Genomic DNA, 17,227 nt, shown 5'->3' on the forward strand with positions numbered 1-17,227 from the left:
TCAGGAATTCAGTATCCTGGTTGGCAACCTTCAGTCTTGAAAGACTATGGTAGAAGCCTACAGCACCCGGTATTCCCAGGCGGTCTCCCATCCAAGTACTAACCAGGCCTGACCCTGCTTAGCTTCCGAGATCATGGTATAAGCCTACAGCACCCGGTATTCCCAGGCAGTCTCCCATCCAAGTACTAACCAGGCCTGACCCTGCTTAGCTTCCGAGATCATGGTATAAGCCTACAGCACCCGGTATTCCCAGGCGGTCTCCCATCCAAGTACTAACCAGGCCTGACCCTGCTTAGCTTCCGAGATCAGACGAGATCGGGAGATAGTGTTCAGTATAGGGAGATGGTTGGCAACCTTCAGTCTCGAAAGACTATGGTAGAAGCCTACAGCACCTGGTATTCCCAGGCGGTCTCCCATCCAAGTACTAACCAGGCCTGACCCTGCTTAGCTTCTGAGATCAGATCGGTGGCTAAAATATGATGCTGGTGAAATGGTCACTTTCACTGTGTCTAAGGTCAACCACAAACAGGCGCAAGGCTGTCATCAATTGAAGGCCAGAGATTCAGTGCCTTGAAAAAAGCAGAGCAGGCAGAACTCAACAGGTGATGCTTCTCCTGGCACGGGGGCGAAGCTCATGGGGTAGGGAACAATAATCTGTTAATCACGGCTAGTTCTGCAGCTGTTGAGGCATAAAAGCAGCCCCTCCATTGGCATAGCCTCCTCGATCCCATCTCTGACTGTCGCTAATCCTTAACACACTTACTAGCCAGTAAGCCCCATTTTCTCTGTGGGACATTCTTGAGTCAATGTTTTTAGGATGACGCTGCTGATTGGATGGAAATCATTGTTGGGCCTTTCCCCAGTGAGAGTCTGTTCTCCATGTCTTTGCCCTCCATTTTCCCAGTCACCCCTAGCGTTTCCCCAGTTAAGACTCCAAACTGTTGCCAGTGAGAAAGGGCGCTTGCTGGAACGGGAAGCACGGCACAGCCCAGGTCTAGCCACCCAACAAACCTTGGCCCTGGAGGCCGATAGATCTGGGCTCAAAGTCTACCTGTCCAGCAAACCTCAGCCATGGAGCCCAGTTCAACTGGAAGCCCAGGTCTACCTGCCTGCAAAAGGTGGCTCCAGACGGCGGGTGGAATGGGGGCCCAGGTCTACCTGGCAGGTAGATGTGGGCTCCAAGTCTGGGCAGGAGCGCAGGTCTACCTGCCTGGTTGACCTGGACTCTGGAGTTAAGGCAGTGCTCATGGAACCCTGGATCTGCCCCGGGCTCAGAGACAGCCGGTGGCGTAGTCAGAGGGGGTGGCAGGCACTCAGTTGTGCAAGCGGCGCTCCCCTGCCTGTGCTGGCTCCAGAGAGGAGGGGAAGGGGCTGCGGCGAGGCTCCCTGCCGAGGCGAGTGTGCCGCCCCCCCGGCTACGCCACTGGCTGCCCCTGAGCAAGGGCGCCGCCTGCCGTCCACGGGCGTCCCAGCGAGCCGCGGGGGCTGCGGGGGGGGCTGCGCCGCGTGTCTGTCTGCAGCGCGGGCAGCAGCTGCTGCGGGGTTCGGTGTCAGGCGCGCAGCGAGCGAGGAAACACCTGTCCCCGCCCGGCCGCCCCCAGGCCTCTTTCCTCGCAAAGCCTCGCCTTCTCTGGGGGCAGAGGCAGCATCCGCGCGTGCAAGCAGCATGCACACGTGCACGGCGGCGCCTGCACGCTTTGGGCAAGTGCAGAGAGAACATCCACGCGTGTGCACCACGGACAGGTGCGGGCGCACTCTCGAGGCAGCTGCAGGGAACGGCCAGGCGTGCAGGCAGCATTCACACGTGCACGGCGGCGCCTGCGCTGTCCAGGCAACTGCCGCCCCCCCCCCGCTGCGAGGCGCTTTCGCTGCCAGCCGGGGGTCCGGCTCCCCCGCCTCCCCCGGGGGCTCTGCCAGCAAGACCCTCCTGGGCGCCCCCCGCCCGGGGGGGGGCTCGGGGCTGGCTCGAGTTGGCCGCCCTTGCGCCGGAGCGCAGCCTACTCGGGAGTAAGGGGCGGGGTCCGCCCGCCCGCGAGGTGTGGCCTGGGCCGGCGGGTACTTAAGGTGCGGGCGGCGCGCGGCGCGGGCAGAGCGCTGCGCGGCGGGCGGGGGCCTGAGGCGGGACCCCCCCAGCCTGCCTGCCTCCCTCCCGGCCATGGCGGAGGTGGGCGGCTTCCTGGGCGCGCTGGAGCTGGAGCCGCACGCGCCCGGACACGCGTTCCCGCCGTCACTTGCGAACGCGGCGCCCGCCGCCGACCCCGCCGGCTTCCTGGCCGAGCGCCTGGGCCAGATCGAGGGGCGGCTCCAGCGCGGCTCGCCCACCGACTTCGCCCACCTGAAGGGCGTCCTGCGGCGGAGGCAGCTCTACTGCCGCACCGGCTTCCACCTGGAGCTCTTCCCCAACGGCACCGTGCACGGCACCCGGCAGGACCACAGCCGCTTCGGTAAGGGGGCGCGGCCCCGGCCCCTCCGGGGAGGAGGAGGCGCCCAGGGGGCTTCCTTCCCCTCCCCATCAGAGCCCCCCAGAACTAGGATCCCAGGGCGCCCCCTCCGTCCTCCCAGCAGGTGTCCCGAGTCACCCTGGCAGGGGAGGGCATGAGCACCCCCCACCCACCTGCTGGGTCCCACATCCAGAGCTCATGACACCCCCTTGATGGAGATCATGGCCAGCCAGTGAGAAAGAGGGCTCCGCCAGGCACAGTCAGTGCACGCACTGCCCGGCCACGCCAGCATTGGAAGTGTCCTCTTTGCCCACTGCTGGCACCCCCAGAAGAAACAGATTCCGGAAAGCCCAGGGCCAAATCTCTCTCCCTCTCCCTGCTTCAGAAGAAGACCGGTGCATTGCTGTCCAGTTCTGGTTGCTGCATCTCAAAAAAGACACAGTGGCAATGGAAAAGGTGCAAAAGAGAGCGACTCAGAGAGGCACCTGAGGGGGGACATGATTGAGACATACAAAATTATGCAGGGGATGGACAGAGTGGATAGGGAGATGCTCTTTACACTCCCACATAACACCAGAACCAGGGGACATCCACTAAAACTGAGTGTTGGGAGAGTTAGGACAGACAAAAGAAAATATTTCTTTACTCAGCGTGTGGTTGGTCTGTGGAACTCCTTGCCACAGGGTGTGGTGATGGCGTCTGGCCTGGACGCCTTTAAAAGGGGATTGGACAAGTTTCTAGAGGAAAAATCCATTACGGGGTACAAGCCATGATGTGTCAGATCAAGGGAGGGCACCAGGATGCAGGTCTCTGGTTGTCTTGTGTGCTCCCTGGGGCATTTGGTGGGCTGCTGTGAGATACAGGAAGCTGGACTAGATGGACCTATGGCCTGATCCAGTGGGGCTGTTCTTATGTTCTTAAGACAATCCAGCCCCCCCCCCTTTGTACTTTGGTAGAGTTTTGGACTCTCCCACCCACACACACACTATGGCAGGTGTGTGCAGAAACTCACAGGGTCCAACAGGCAAGCAACAGGTTTGAGATACTGAAAAATGGGGGGGGGGGTTTCCTCCCAGAAATGGGCACCAGTTGTGTTCTGTCACACACCCATAACCTGTGCAAAATTCTTTATTCGTTGATTTTCTTTTCAATTGAGTTGGTTTGGGGAAGGGAGACCATCCTTGCAGCACTGTCTCCTGCTTGTTAACTCAGGAGTAAACCCCCTGGAGTTGTATGGTTCATGTGCTTGCATTTTGAGTTTCCCCAGACACCTGGTGCTGAATCTCTCCTTCGCTAAACCAACCAGCAGGGCTGTAACACTTCGATCCAAATAAATTGCTAAGAGGCACAAGGGTCAAATATTGGCTCCAAAAAAGTCCCCTGTAATTTCCCTGTCATCTTTCTGCACCTGAAGGCTGTGGGGGTGGTAGAAAGAGGATTAACTCTACATTCAGCTTTAACCCAATCTTATTGCCCCAGCATTCCCACCCCTAAATTTTCCTAAAGACAGGATTCTGTCCCCTCCCCATTCGGTGCTCAGCTGGAAGAGCAACTGTGGATGTCCTTCCAAGTCAGCAGGTCCCCAGCCAGACGCTAAATGCTTTTGTTTAAAACCAGCCACACTCTTTTTTCATTAGCTTTGCAAGGTGAAGATGAAGAGTTAACCGTGCAGGACGTTCAATAAATCGACAGATTAGCATTCCAGAAGTGTTTCAACAGTTGGCATCCAGCTATGTAAATGAGACCAGGCTGGCAATATAAAATATTATAGATTTCTGCTCCAGGCTTCTCCCAAAGGCAGCGTAAAATAAATAGTTATTTGTCGGTAATTGGAGGGCAAAGCTCCCAGGGGGAGGCAGGCTGGAATCCTCAGGTGCAGATCAAGTTAGTGGGAAGTGTGAGGGGAGAGGAATGAATGTTCAGCCTGAAGGATTTGGCCTGCGCTGTTCATCCTCTGCACTTTGGAATCGTGGCCATTTAAATGCCAAGGTTGGGCGCATTGGTGGAACGCTGGCTGGTTTTTGCTCCTGCTGTTTGATAGAGAAGAAGAGAGCTCCTTGTGTTCAGAGGCAGTCTACCACTGGGGGGGGGAGCAACAGGAGAGTGATGCCCTGCTCCTTCATGCCCTGCCATCCTTCATGTCCTGCTCGTGGCATCTCTCTAGCCCAGTGATTTTCAACCTTTTTCCTCTCGCGGCACACTGGCAAGGCACTAAAATGATCAAGGGACACCATCAGCTTTTTGACAATTGACAAGGCACACTGTACTGTCAATGGGAGCTCACATCCCCTAATGTTCCTATTGATAAATGACCCTCTCCCAAATTCCCGCGGCACACCTGGGGACCATTCGCGGCGCACCAGTGTGCCACGGCACAGTGGTTGGAAATGGCTGCTCTAGCCACTGTTGGAAACAGGATATAGACCATGTGAACCTCTGGTCAGATGCAGCAGGGCTTTCTAGAGAGTAAGTGCTGTGGACCTCAAAGGGGCTTACATTTGAATTACTCTTGCGAACTACTCTCTTAGTACATTACTGTTTCGCTTGTAGGAACTTGTTTAGCTAGTAGGGACTGGTAGCTTCAGAACCTTAAGTACAAGGGGGTGAGTGCAAGCTCACCAGGGACCCACCTTCAGTGCTTAGTCTTGTTCTGTTACTTGAACATGATGCTTTCCTTGCTGAGATGATGGTCTCCAATCTCACCATTTGATGTAATGAAAGGGAGCTGGACCCTGTATCTTGGACCAGGAAAGTGGAACTTCAGCATGGTGCTTTGGAGTTAGTTGTGTGTTCCACTCCTGTGTGGGAGAAGGACAAACTCTGGCCATTGTGGTGGAAAACTTGTGAGTCAGTGGTAGAGCACACGCTGTGCATGCATAGGGTCCCATAAGTACCTATGAGAACCATGATCAGTCGAAATAAGTAAGGTTAGGCTACATGGACCAATGGTCTGGCTCAAGCCACTGCGGCAGCATGCATTCAATGTGATGGGTCTCTGGGTGCTCCTTTGGCACACTGGGTCTTCACAAGACCATCCAGCAATGCATTTAGCAACATTTATGTGAACACTGCCTTGATCGAGTCCTGAGATTTGGAAAGTGTGTCCTAGCCTTGCAGTGGTTTCTCATTTGAAGAGGAGTCCTTTGTTCAACTTTGAAGTACTGCAGAGAAGGCATCTTTGGAGCCAACCTGGGTTGAAGGGCTGGAACTGGACTGTGCCTCTTCCCCCTCCTTGGAAGTGGTTCAGGAAAAGCCATATCATGTCTGCTCCTTCTGGTGCTGATCAATCCCAGAAGCCAAGAGAGTCTCTGGGCAAGGCTGACTAAATAATAGTGAGAGGACCCAGCAAAGTGCTATTGCATTGAGCGTTCTTGATGCAGGAGAGGGCGATGGTGATAGGAGTGTGTCACTATGATGGTATGGGAGCTTGTTCTGCAGACCAGTAGCTTTCAAACTCTCTAGCTGCAGGGAATCCTTTTCACTCTCAGTGTCTGCATATCACAGAGGATTATGGGGTGGGCATCCTAGTGCTCTTGTTGGGTGCATGTAACATGCTGGTAAGTCCTCTCTGCTGTTCTGTTTGAGCAGAGAATAGATCTTGCATTCCCTTGGGGAGGAGTGACAGGCCAGCTGTCTTCCAGGGAAGTCTGTCCATTGTTCTTGATTTTCCCATTGGGGAACTTTGATAAGCTTCTGAGGAACTCTAACCTTTTCCCTGAACGTGGCTTGAAAACCACCACTGTGGCCAATCCAGTCAACAAGATTTCTATTACAAAATGCCCTTATAAGCATTCGTCTTGATTTCTGCCATAGGGATCCACAAATAGTGGAAAGGCCAACCCACTCAAACTTGGATCTTCGAAAGCAGGGTTCCTGATCCATCACTACAGTGTTCTCCTAGCATGTGGGAATGCATCAAGGAAGGTTGCGTTAAGGATCACAGGCATGGAAGTGGCATGGTTTTACTGGGAAGAGGTTAGAATCCCATGGGTCCAAATCCCATTGATTTCTCGTGCTTGACAACTTACAAGAACATGAAGCTAGTACCGATTTGGCCTGGTGTCTATTGCAGCTTCGTAGTTGGAAGATAATCAAGTACCTTTTGATGAAAAATGTTTAAATCCCAAGACTATTTAGGATGGAGAAAAATGCAGATACAGTGGTATGGAGCGCAGGCTTGCAGATGGGATGCAAATATTTGGGATGGAGATGCAAGGCGACTGCTTTCAAAGGGCTTACTCCAGGACAGCCTCAAGGTTAAGTGGTTAAGGGGCTATTCTGGAGAGACCATTTGAGGACTGCAGGTCTGGGCTCCAGCTGCATTGCTGCAGGCGGGAGTCACAGTGCAAGATAGTACCATCTTTAAGCTTGAAAGCTTGTAGTCAACCCTGGCCATTTCTTGGCATCAGTGGGCAAAAGGAGCAAGAGATATGGAGAGGCTTTGTGGCCGTGGTTCACTATGTAGAAATGGAGGTGGAGAAGCTGTCACTAATGCTACATTGTCATCAGGTACGTGCAGTGGGTGGGGAGCCAGGTGAAGCAGAGCCTGCCCTCCAGAATCCTTCAAAATGTGGTGCCACCTTGTGAGGTTCTCAAGCACTCTCAGCCCATGTGCTCTGAATGGCTTTAAGTGCTTGAGCGCCTTACACAACTCCAGCACTTTTCAAAGGACTCTGGTGCGGAGGGTCTGCCTTGCATACCTCCCAACCCACCGCACTTCCCTGATGGTCACTTCAACCTTGCTTAACATTCTGCATTGCAATTTCAGTGGAAATTATGTTCCCCCTTCCCTCAAAAAAAAAAAAAAAAAAAAAAAGCAGTGTTCCTATGACAGAATTTTCCCTGCTTGGGACATTTGTTACGTTGGTGGTTGTTGGCATCCTTCAGTCTCGGAAGATTACGTTATCGCGCTCTGAATGGTGGTTCTGGAACAGAGTGTCCTCTCCAGTGCGTGAAGCCTGGGTAAAGTAGGTATGGAGGATAGGCTGTTACCCATGCAGCAAATCCCCCCTCTCCACGTCGCTGAAATGGTCCAATGGAAAGGCAGAGGCCAATACGGTTGGTTCCAGCGGCGTCGCAGGAGTTGCCAGAACGTGACTGTGTTCAGCCATGAACTGCCTCAGGGACTCCGGCTCCGGATTTTGCCTCGAGGTTGACTCCTGAAGCCTTTCCCACAACTGGATGTAGCCACAAGGCAGTGGAGGTTTGGGATCAGAGTTTTCCTTCTCTCAGATGAGCTGCCTTCCCAGGCTGACGAGTCCCATCTACCCGGTGGCTGTTTAGTCACCTCTTACGACAAGTACAGCCAAACTGAGAGCCTATTCTTATCCCCAGCCCCCAGGGGAGATAATAATGTTACATTGGTACATTATGTTGAAGGATAGTTCCTATCATAGAGTCAGGAGGGTTGCTGGAGGTCATCTAGTCCAGCCCCCTGCTCAGTGCAGTCAATTGCAATAACATCCCTGACAAGTGGCTGACCAGCTTCTGCTTAAAAGCCTCCAATGAGGGACTACTATTGCATGAGGCAGGCTGTTTTGCTGCCGGACAGTTCCTACAGTTAGGAAATTCTTCTTCCTCATGTTTGGGCTATAATTGTCCTTCCCTGTCAGTGTCAACAGGAGTCAAGATTACGGTCCCATCCCATTTGGGCTCCAGAGTTGTAGTTCTTTTCAAAATATATGGTTTGTAGTTGAAATGTGGAAGTGATGGTCCAAAGAAGAGTATGAGCTCTTACTGGGCTATCACAGAATACTTTTATTAAATCATTAGTATTTATTATAATGGTTCAGATTGTCCAAATGCTTGGCATACATTGTGCCTCACAACAACCCAGTAAGGCAGGCCAGGAGTCTTATCTCCATATTAGTGATGGAGAAGTCAGAGGGAGCCACATAATTCTCTCTATAGTGAGACAAGTTATAAATGGGAAGCTCCCAGGCTTGTCTTGGTTAGGTGCCATGCCAAAGCTGCTCGGAGAATGAAATGTCACTTAAAACTCTGCATGCTGAAATTGAAGTTCAAGGCAACCTATGCCAGAGCCGTCCCTTCGAAGGCTGAAGCAAAGCTTACCCAGGGATGTACTGAAGATGGGTCATGTCTCCCTGGTAGATGCACATTCTGGGTTCCAATCTCTGGCAGTCTCCGTCACACCAGATTAGACCCTTATCTGAACCTTGGAGAGCCACAGGGCACGTAGCAAGGTGACGTCTCCTGTGTCAGCCTATTGTCAGTCTCACTCAGTACTATCCATCTCTTTCTGGTTCAGGGGTCTTTCCCAGCACTACCTGGAGATGCTCCAGAACTGAACCAGCACCTCCTTCCACTGAGCAAGAGCCCATTCCCACAGTATAGCCAGTGCTGTCCCGGATAAGTGGGTGACAGGACCATTGTGTCTTGGACAGCTGTGTCCCAATCAAATGTGTCTCAGTATTGAACATGTGTGTTTGTTCTTTTTGTGACCTGGCTATTTGAACCCCAGTATATGTATATTTATATGTACTTTTTTCTAAAATGCAAAGGTAGGGTTAGGGTTGGGATAGGAGGCTTAGCATATATAACATGTGGTTTGTTGTCCAATTAGTTTGTTGCCCAATTATAGTGGGATGCAAAACAAGACAGATGTGAATGTCCAGGGTGACCCAGGACACGTTTGACCAGGATGCAAACGCCCAAATGAATCAATGGTCTGACCCACTAGAAGCATCTCTCCACATTCATCTCTCCACATTCTACAAAGTAGGGCATCCCCCTCTAAGTGGCTTACCTGTTCCATCATACAATTCAGCACCCGTGTGGGAAGGGATCTGGGGTGGATCTTTTCCCAAAGTGCGTCATGCATGAAGCCACCGTACCAAATGGTGCACCTGCAGCCTCAAGGAAACCAGGCTGCTAGGTATGGGTGCTGGGAACAAAAGGCTTCTGGGTGGGCTCTGGGCGCAAAGTGCCCCATCCCCACCAGCTGCTCCAGAAATGTTTGCGCATAGCTTTCTGTGAATATCAGGGCCCAGATTCATAGCCGAACCATTCACATAGCAGGGTTTTTGTTCCTTTTTGTTGTGGTTGCTGCCTCTGAAGCCTTCCCCCACACCACCCCAAGTTTTGCTGACTCTGTGCACCTGTTGCAAACAGTTGCTGAAGTTTTTTTTTCTGTTGGAAATGTAGATTTGCAGATATTAGCACAACATCCAACGTTGTTCCGAAGAGTCCCCCCCCCTTTTGCCTGTGGATATAGTTGTACAAGACGAGACAGGTGCAGGCAGCTGAAGTAATCTTGAAACAATTGTTTTAGTAATAAAACAATGACTGGCAGGCTGCCTGCTCCGATTTGGGGGGGGGGGGGTTTCAAAGATAATTCAGCTTTTCAGACATCAGGAATTCCAGTTGAATCGCACAGAATGTGATCTGGAGAGACTCAAAAGAGAGTGAGTGCAATGAATATCTCTGCCACAGAAGAAAAGACAAGAGCTGGAAAAACAAATCATTTTTTGGCCAGAGAAATGCTCTCTTGCAATCAGAAAGTGAATTCTTGATCGGGTCCCAGCAGCCACTCCCAACCCTGCAAAGTATGGAGGCTTAGTTTGTGAAGCAGGATCCTGGCCAAGCTCGTTCCCTTCCCCAGTCTCTTACACCTTGCATTGATTTGCAGCATACTCTCCAGGTTGCATTTCATCGCCTCCATTTCTTGTTTTTCTGGAAAGTGTTTGTTGGATGTGATGTTCTTGAGGTTATATCAGGTGGACTCAAAAAAGCTTCCTAACAGAATTATTAGAATTTTTATTTTAACAGAATTATTAGAGCTGTAGGCTTTAATTGATTGTTCAATTGAAACATCTTTGACATTGACTACAAAGGCACCTTTGTTCAGTCAGGAAACACATTTGTTAAAAAAATATTATTTTCAATAAGAACTGCCCCACTGGATCAGGCCATAGGCCCATCTAGTCCAGCTTCCTGTATCTCACAGTGGCCCACCAAATGCCCCAGGGAGCACACCTGATAACAAGAGACCTCATCCTGGTGCCCTCCCTTGCATCTGACATAGCCCATTTCTAAAATCAGGAGGTTGCACATGCACATCATGGCTTGTAACCCGTAATGGATTTTTCCTCCAGAAACTTGTCCAATCCCCTTTTAAAGGCGTCTAGGCTAGACGCCAGCACCACATCCTGTGACAAGGAGTTCCGCAGACCAACCACGCGCTGAGTAAAGAAATATTTTCTTTTGTCTGTTCTAACTTTCCCAACACTCAATTTTAGTGGATGTCCCCTGGTTCTGGAACATCATCTGGGACATCATCAATAGATTCATTTTAGTCCTAAGCATGTTTCCTTAGGAATCTGTCTGATTTTATTTCAGTGAGACTTGCAGCACACTCCTCTGCATGTCCACTTAGATGTAAATCCCATTGACTTCAATGAGACATATTCCCAGGTAAGTGGGAAAAGGAATGCAGCCTTATTTTGTGCTCCATTCATCCCTTTGCTCTGGGGCAGTAGAAATATAATGGATAATTTATTTTCAGTACAAAACTCACTGCCAAGAAAGAGGTCAGAGAAAGGAAAATACGGCCAATGTTTTTGCCACCAATGCGTTTGCGAAAATGCACCAATTTATTCATGTACTTCAGCATTTAACTTAAACACTTAAGAAACAGTACCTAAAAGTCCCCTCCTGATATTTGAGGGGAGGTGATGGTGGAAGGCAGGTGCAGTGTGGGGTGTTTATAGGTGAGGCAAAGAGTGTTTATCTCAGTTCATCTATTGGAGTCAGAAGCATGAAACCCTTGGGCGCACACTAGCCTGGGCATCATGGTTATATGCCGATGGATGCTGTGTGCAGGAAGGTCAAAAGCAGGCACGAAATGCCTCTTCTGTGTGCAGCCATGACGTCCTTGCTGCCAAGAGGTATCAAAATTCTGCTTCATGAGACAAAAGACCCGGTATTCATGTGCAGAAGAAGTGTGTGCTACCTCCCTGTTAAGTCAAGAGTAGCCAGGCAAGTGTGTAAAGCACTTCCATGTGGTACTTGAAGAATCTCCGAGCTAGCAAGAGGAATGCACGGGATGTAACCCAACCAGGGCAGGTCAGGGGTGCTCATGAAAGGCTGGACATTCTAGAAGCTCTATAAATAGACAGAAGATCTTTTTTTCAGGGTGTTCTTTGGGCAGTTCTCTCCCTGGCTTTCCTACTGATTCACACAGGTTCTGGTTAATGTGGCTAGCTGGTGTTTGTGGGTGTTTACTTGAGTGAACTTTTGGTACTTTCTTAAGGAGGTGGAGGAAGGACTCTGGTACTGTCACCATTCTGTCTCCCTTACCATCATGCGTTCTTCTGATATTAGTGGTTTACCATAGATCAGGGGCGTCCACATGCGGCCCTCAAGGCCTCTCAATGCGGCCCTCAGGAAGCTCCCGGTCTCCAATGAGCCTCTGGCCCTCCGGAGATTTGTTGGAGCCCACACTGGCCCGACGCAACTGCTCTAAGTTTGAGGTCGACTGTTTGACCTCTCATGTGAGCTGTGGGATGAGGGCTCCCTCCACTTCTTGCTGTTTCACGTCTGTGATGCAGCAGCGGCAGCAAAGGAAAGGCCAGCCTTGCTTTGTGCAAGGCCTTTTATAGGCCTTGAGCTATTGCAAGACCTTCATTCATTCCTATAAGTTTGTCCTTAATATATTCATTTATGTAAATGTATGTAAACTTATTCAAATTTTAAATGTAAATTAATTTTTTTCCCCGGCCCCTGACACAGTGTCAGAGAGACAATGTGGCCCTCCTGCCTAAAACTTTGGACACCCCTGCCATAGATCATCTATACTCCCTGTTGCCTCTTTATTGGGGCAGCCCTTCCATGGGGCAGATTGTGGTGCTCACCTCAGGCAGGGGTTGGTGCTGCTGCACCACCTGCCAACTGTGCCACCCTTGCTTCTACTGTCACTACTGCTCCTGCTGTGTGCTGGATGTAAAAAGGAAGAGGGGGACCCAGTGGAAAAGGCAAGTGTGGAGAAGAGAGTGGCGGGCTAGCGAGAGTTTCCCTGAGATGCTCTGGTCTAACACAAGAAGAGCCCCTACACTTTACTGCTGCCGCACATTGGGTCGACATTGCGTCTAGCTCATCTCTAGCTCTCTGCACTTCCATGCCATCCTTTTCTTTTTAAACACCATGCATTTATCATGTGCTGTTTGCTGCACCAAGTGGTGCCAAGAAGGGCAGGTGAGGAGGCTGCAATTGCAAGCATGGGCAGCATCTGGTCACCTCCACTCTTTCCAAAGCCTCCAGCATTTCATATAGAGTGGGCCCTTTGATCATAGCCATGACCTTAGAGAAGAACCAGGTCCATCAGAATCATGATGCTGACTAAATCTGTGGGACTGTTGGCATTTTTTAAATAACTGTTTTCTTTTTTAGGGATCTTGGAGTTTATTAGTTTGGCAGTGGGACTGGTCAGTATCCGCGGGGTGGATTCCGGTCTTTACCTTGGGATGAACGAGAGGGGCGAGCTATATGGTTCGGTAAGTGATAACATGCTGTTGGCTTGTGGAGTACTGAATGTATTGCATTGTTTTGGGGTGGGTTGCAGGAGGATTTTACACTCACTGTTTGGAATACACAGGTCTGTCACTTGCATGGCTCTGTCTTTTGTGGGCACTGTGGCAGATCTGGAAAAACGACTAGGCATTTGTACAGCCCCAGTAACAGATTAGTGACAGCCTGCACATTCCTTAGCTGGGGGCTATACCTGTCCTTCCAGTTTGTGCTGGCAAATCAGAAGTGCTTTCCAGTCATGTTTGAGAGGCTTTCTGAAGCTTGGGGAGGCTGCACATGACCTCCAAACACCTCCAGGATAAAGCCTCTGAGGCCCTCCAGCCGGATATTGAGTCCATGGATAAGGAGGGCCCGCTGTCAATAAGTTGCCACATCACCTGATTCAGGACCCATGAGGCTGAATGAACAGTTACCCCAGGCAGCCAATTGGAGGGGGGCGCATTTGCCCAGCCTTATACCTCCATCATGTTCCACCCTGAATTCTGTCCTGAATTCTCCCAGAACGGAGGGGCCAAGGCATGCGTGCATCATGTTTTACGATGTATGAGAGTCGATTTCACACTGTGTTCCAGGGACACCTCCCCACCCGCTTCCTCACAAGAGGCAAAGGCTCTTTGACCCCAAAAGCAGAAATTTTGAATACTCATTTGTGGACAAGAAGTGCCAAGGCCTTTCAGGAAGTGGTATATCATGTGCAGGAAAAAGACAGCGGTGCAACTGTCCTCTAAAATGACAGGCGTCTCCCAAATACCAATCAGACAGAGCAAACTAAAGACTGGCCTAGCTGACAGTAACATGCCTGCCTCCAAATTAGCTTGCTCGATCCTTGCCACTCAAGAATCCACCTTCCTGGGAGATAATCCCTTTGCGAGCTGGTTCCATGAGCTGTTTCGGCCATGGACTCAGAGATGGTCAGTGCCGAAGAAGCTGCATAACAGTATCAGTGTCAGTTGACCATCCCTGGACTTCACTATTTTAGGGATATGACTCAGGGAATCTTTACTGCTTTAGATTTTGGGGCATGACCTCAATACATGGTTATGTTGCTTCTTGGAATCACTGTCCTGGAAGCGAACCTCCAGGGTCATTCTGTTCAGTGCAGCAATAAGGTTCCCTAGAATTAAACCATTTCTGTCATTTCCCAGAGCCCATAACCAGGCCTTGAGACCCCTTTCAGGCCACAGGTAAGGTGACAAACCTTTTCCTGAGCTGTATCATTTCAGATTGCAGTTAGGGTCTTTCAGGTGACTGAATACAAAACAATTCCCTGCACATAGAAAGTTAGATGAAAGGAATAAAAGGTCACATGTCTTGGCCTTCTCATTGACACACTAGTTTTCTATGTGCAGGGAACGTTGTTGGGGAGAACCACTTGAGAAAAAGACTCTTCATTGGTTAAGCATTGAAGTTACTGGATCATCTAATAATGTTCTTCTGCTTCTTCCCCCCCCCAACTGCCATGTTGCCTAAAAAGCAGAAACTACTAAAGTGGTAGATCCCAGAAATAAGATTATGCCAAAGATTAGCACCTTTTGTCACTTCTGGGAAATGGGATTGTCTGATACTTCATCCCATCAGTGTCTTTGAAACATGCGTTTTGTACGTACTACAAATTAAGAATACAAAAATCTTCTGCTGTGTTACCATATTTAAATCAGGAGATGATGTGAAGTTTTGAGCTCTGCTTTCAGGGTTACAGGCCTGTTCACTCACAATGTAAAGGATTATGCTGGCATTTGGCGGTGGTTGGGGGGCAAGAAGACACCTGCCACCTCCCTCCAGCCTTTCCTTTCCCCTGCCTTAGTTTCCCCTCCTCCATGCAGGGCACTCTGGGATTGCTCCCAATGCATTCCACATTGACTGCTTCATTTAAAAAGCCCTCGTGGAGAAAGGTGCAAGGTCAGCAGGCAGGATCACTATGTTCTGATCCTCAAAGCACAGCGATCCAGTCCCCACTTTCTTACCTGGTTGACAGTAGGATGGTGAATGGCAACCTTCAGTCTCGAAAGACTATGGTATAAGCCTACAGCACCAGGTATTCCCAGGCGGTCTCTCATCCAAGTACTAACCAGGCCTGACCCTGCTTAGCTTCCGACATCAGACAAGATCGGGCATGTGCAGGGTAACAGTAGGATGACGCTGCAGGGAAAGCAAAGAACGATGAATGGCAATCTCCTATTTTAATTTACCATTTCCAGGAGTCCAGCACTTGCCAAAAGCAGTAATAGGCTTTTGTCCACCCTCTTCAAATGGTACCAGTGGCTAAAAAGTGGGATCCTGGCTAACTAGCTATGATTTATTAAGAATGTTTATATACTGCTTTTCAACAGGAGTTGATTTATCACATGAAGATAAGTTTTTAAAATGCTAACCTGTGAGTTTTTCTCCTTAAACAGCAGCCCATGCAGCGTTTTTAATGCATATTGTTGTCCCATAATCAAATATCTAAAATATTGAGATGCACATGCAATAAAATTAGCAGTATTTGATTACAGGGAGAAAAAGCCACCCTCTTTGATGACTAGGAATGCTTCAACCAGGGCTGTCACTTTTTTAAAGAAAAAAATCATTCTAGGATGTCTGAATTGAAATGAAGCTCAAAGGCCAGGATGACTGCTAAACAGAGGAGCCCAGCAGATCTAGGGCTTTTTAGCTACGCTCTCTCTAAATGGAGCCTCTGTGCTCAGAGACAGTCTACCTCTAAACACCAGATGCTGGGGACAGACAACAGAGAAAGGGAAGGGAGATGCGAGATGAAAGGAGGAAAAGGGGAACAAATAGGCGACTGTTTCAGTTTTGTATATTTCAGCTTAGTCATACTTGAAGCTGAGGACTAAAGGCAGTTGCTCCATGTGGTAGCTGGCTAACTATTCACTGTCTCTTCTTCTTTCTCCCCCTTCCTCACACAGAAGAAGCTCACCAGGGAGTGCGTTTTCCGTGAGCAGTTTGAAGAAAACTGGTACAACACCTATGCTTCGACGCTGTACAAACACTCCGATTCCGAGAGACAGTATTACGTGGCTTTAAACAAGGACGGCTCCCCCCGGGAGGGACACAGGACTAAGAGACACCAGAAGTTCACTCATTTTTTACCAAGGCCTGTGGACCCTGCTAAGATACCTGCAATGTACAGAGACCTCTTCCACTACAGGTGATCTTCTCCATAGCTTGAGCTGTCAGTGTATATACACTTGGCTCCCAAGGTTTTTTCTGGAGCCCTGTATCCAGCAATCATTCCATCCTTCTTGCCAAAATCCAGATCCAGAAGCACTAAGAGTGATTCCAACACCCCCTGTTTGTCGGCATTTGTTCCTCAAGATCACGTCGACTCTTTATGGGTTGGGGACGGGGGCAGGGCCTCAAACTCTACTTGTGATTATTCTTTTCTTCAATTGCTTTATCTGGCGGGCTTAGAAAAGGCAAAGGTTCACGCAGGGAGAAAAGTTGGTTTTTGAAATGACAACCACTGCCAGCACCAGTCAGTGGCCACGTGCTCAAGACGACCACAGGAAAGGAAGACCACAGAAATGAGTCGCACGCTGCTCGTAAGCTTAAGGATGGTCACTTATTAAGGGGGTCTTTCAGATGGTAGCCCCTGGAATGGACTAGCCCTCGCATTTGCTACTTGATTCTGTTGGAGATTCTTTTCTAATAGACTAGCCAAAGCCCTAATGCAGTGGTCTCCAGCTCACAGACTCATGAATGGAAAATGAAAGGGAGACCTTGGATTATCCAGATCAACAGAACTCTGGCAATCCAGGGTCCCGGATGTATGAGTGTGTGTGTGTGTGTTTCCTGCTGTTGGAGGAAAAGGAGTCAAGGAGCAAACATTTTAAAGATGTAAACATGATACAGTGCATAAGGACAACTCTATTTATAAAGTGTATATTATATTTATTTTATATATTTATTTATTTCAGAAAAAAATTTATTTTTAAAAATGAGATATTATGGCCTGACTTTCATCAGAAAGAATAAGGCCCTACTGAAATGGGGGGATGGGGAAAGAGGAGTTTTAAGAACTTATTGACAATAAAATTGTCTTTATATACCCTGGGTGACTTGCTACTTTATTCCAATGACCAGGAGGTCTGGTCTAGAGGGCAGAGCCTCCATTTGCCTGAAGATAACATCCACAAGGTCGCCAGTTCGAGGCCACTGGCACCGTGTGAGCTGGAAGCAGCTGACAAGCTGAAGTCGAGCTACTGTATTCCATCTGCTCTGAGCGTGGGAGGATGGAG

General features: G+C 49.6%; 1 protein-coding gene and 1 pseudogene across 1 annotated transcript; one reads left to right on the forward strand and one right to left on the reverse strand.

Moving 5' to 3' along the window:
- Window positions 1-228: 228 nt before the first annotated feature.
- On the reverse strand, window positions 229-351 carry LOC136663297 (5S ribosomal RNA; annotated as a pseudogene).
- A 1,804-nt stretch (window positions 352-2,155) lies between these two features.
- Window positions 2,156-16,141, forward strand: FGF16 (fibroblast growth factor 16). Its single transcript, XM_066640141.1, has 3 exons — window positions 2,156-2,444; window positions 12,849-12,952; window positions 15,896-16,141. The coding sequence occupies exons 1-3, from the start codon at window positions 2,156-2,158 to the stop codon at window positions 16,139-16,141; spliced, it is 639 nt and encodes a 212-aa protein (XP_066496238.1).
- Window positions 16,142-17,227: the final 1,086 nt, after the last annotated feature.

The sequence above is a fragment of the Tiliqua scincoides genome, chromosome 12 (genome assembly GCF_035046505.1).
Source record: "Tiliqua scincoides isolate rTilSci1 chromosome 12, rTilSci1.hap2, whole genome shotgun sequence".
NCBI lineage: Eukaryota > Metazoa > Chordata > Lepidosauria > Squamata > Scincidae > Tiliqua > Tiliqua scincoides.

Excerpts from the sequence above, each read along its gene's own strand:
- FGF16 (XM_066640141.1), top strand. The coding sequence starts at position 2,156 with ATGGCGGAGGTGGGCGGCTTCCTGGGCGCGCTGGAGCTGGAGCCGCAC. Across the intron at positions 2,445-12,848 it reads GCAGGACCACAGCCGCTTCG|GGATCTTGGAGTTTATTAGT; the intron begins GTAAGGGGGCGC and ends TTTCTTTTTTAG. Across the intron at positions 12,953-15,895 it reads GGGGCGAGCTATATGGTTCG|AAGAAGCTCACCAGGGAGTG; the intron begins GTAAGTGATAAC and ends TTCCTCACACAG.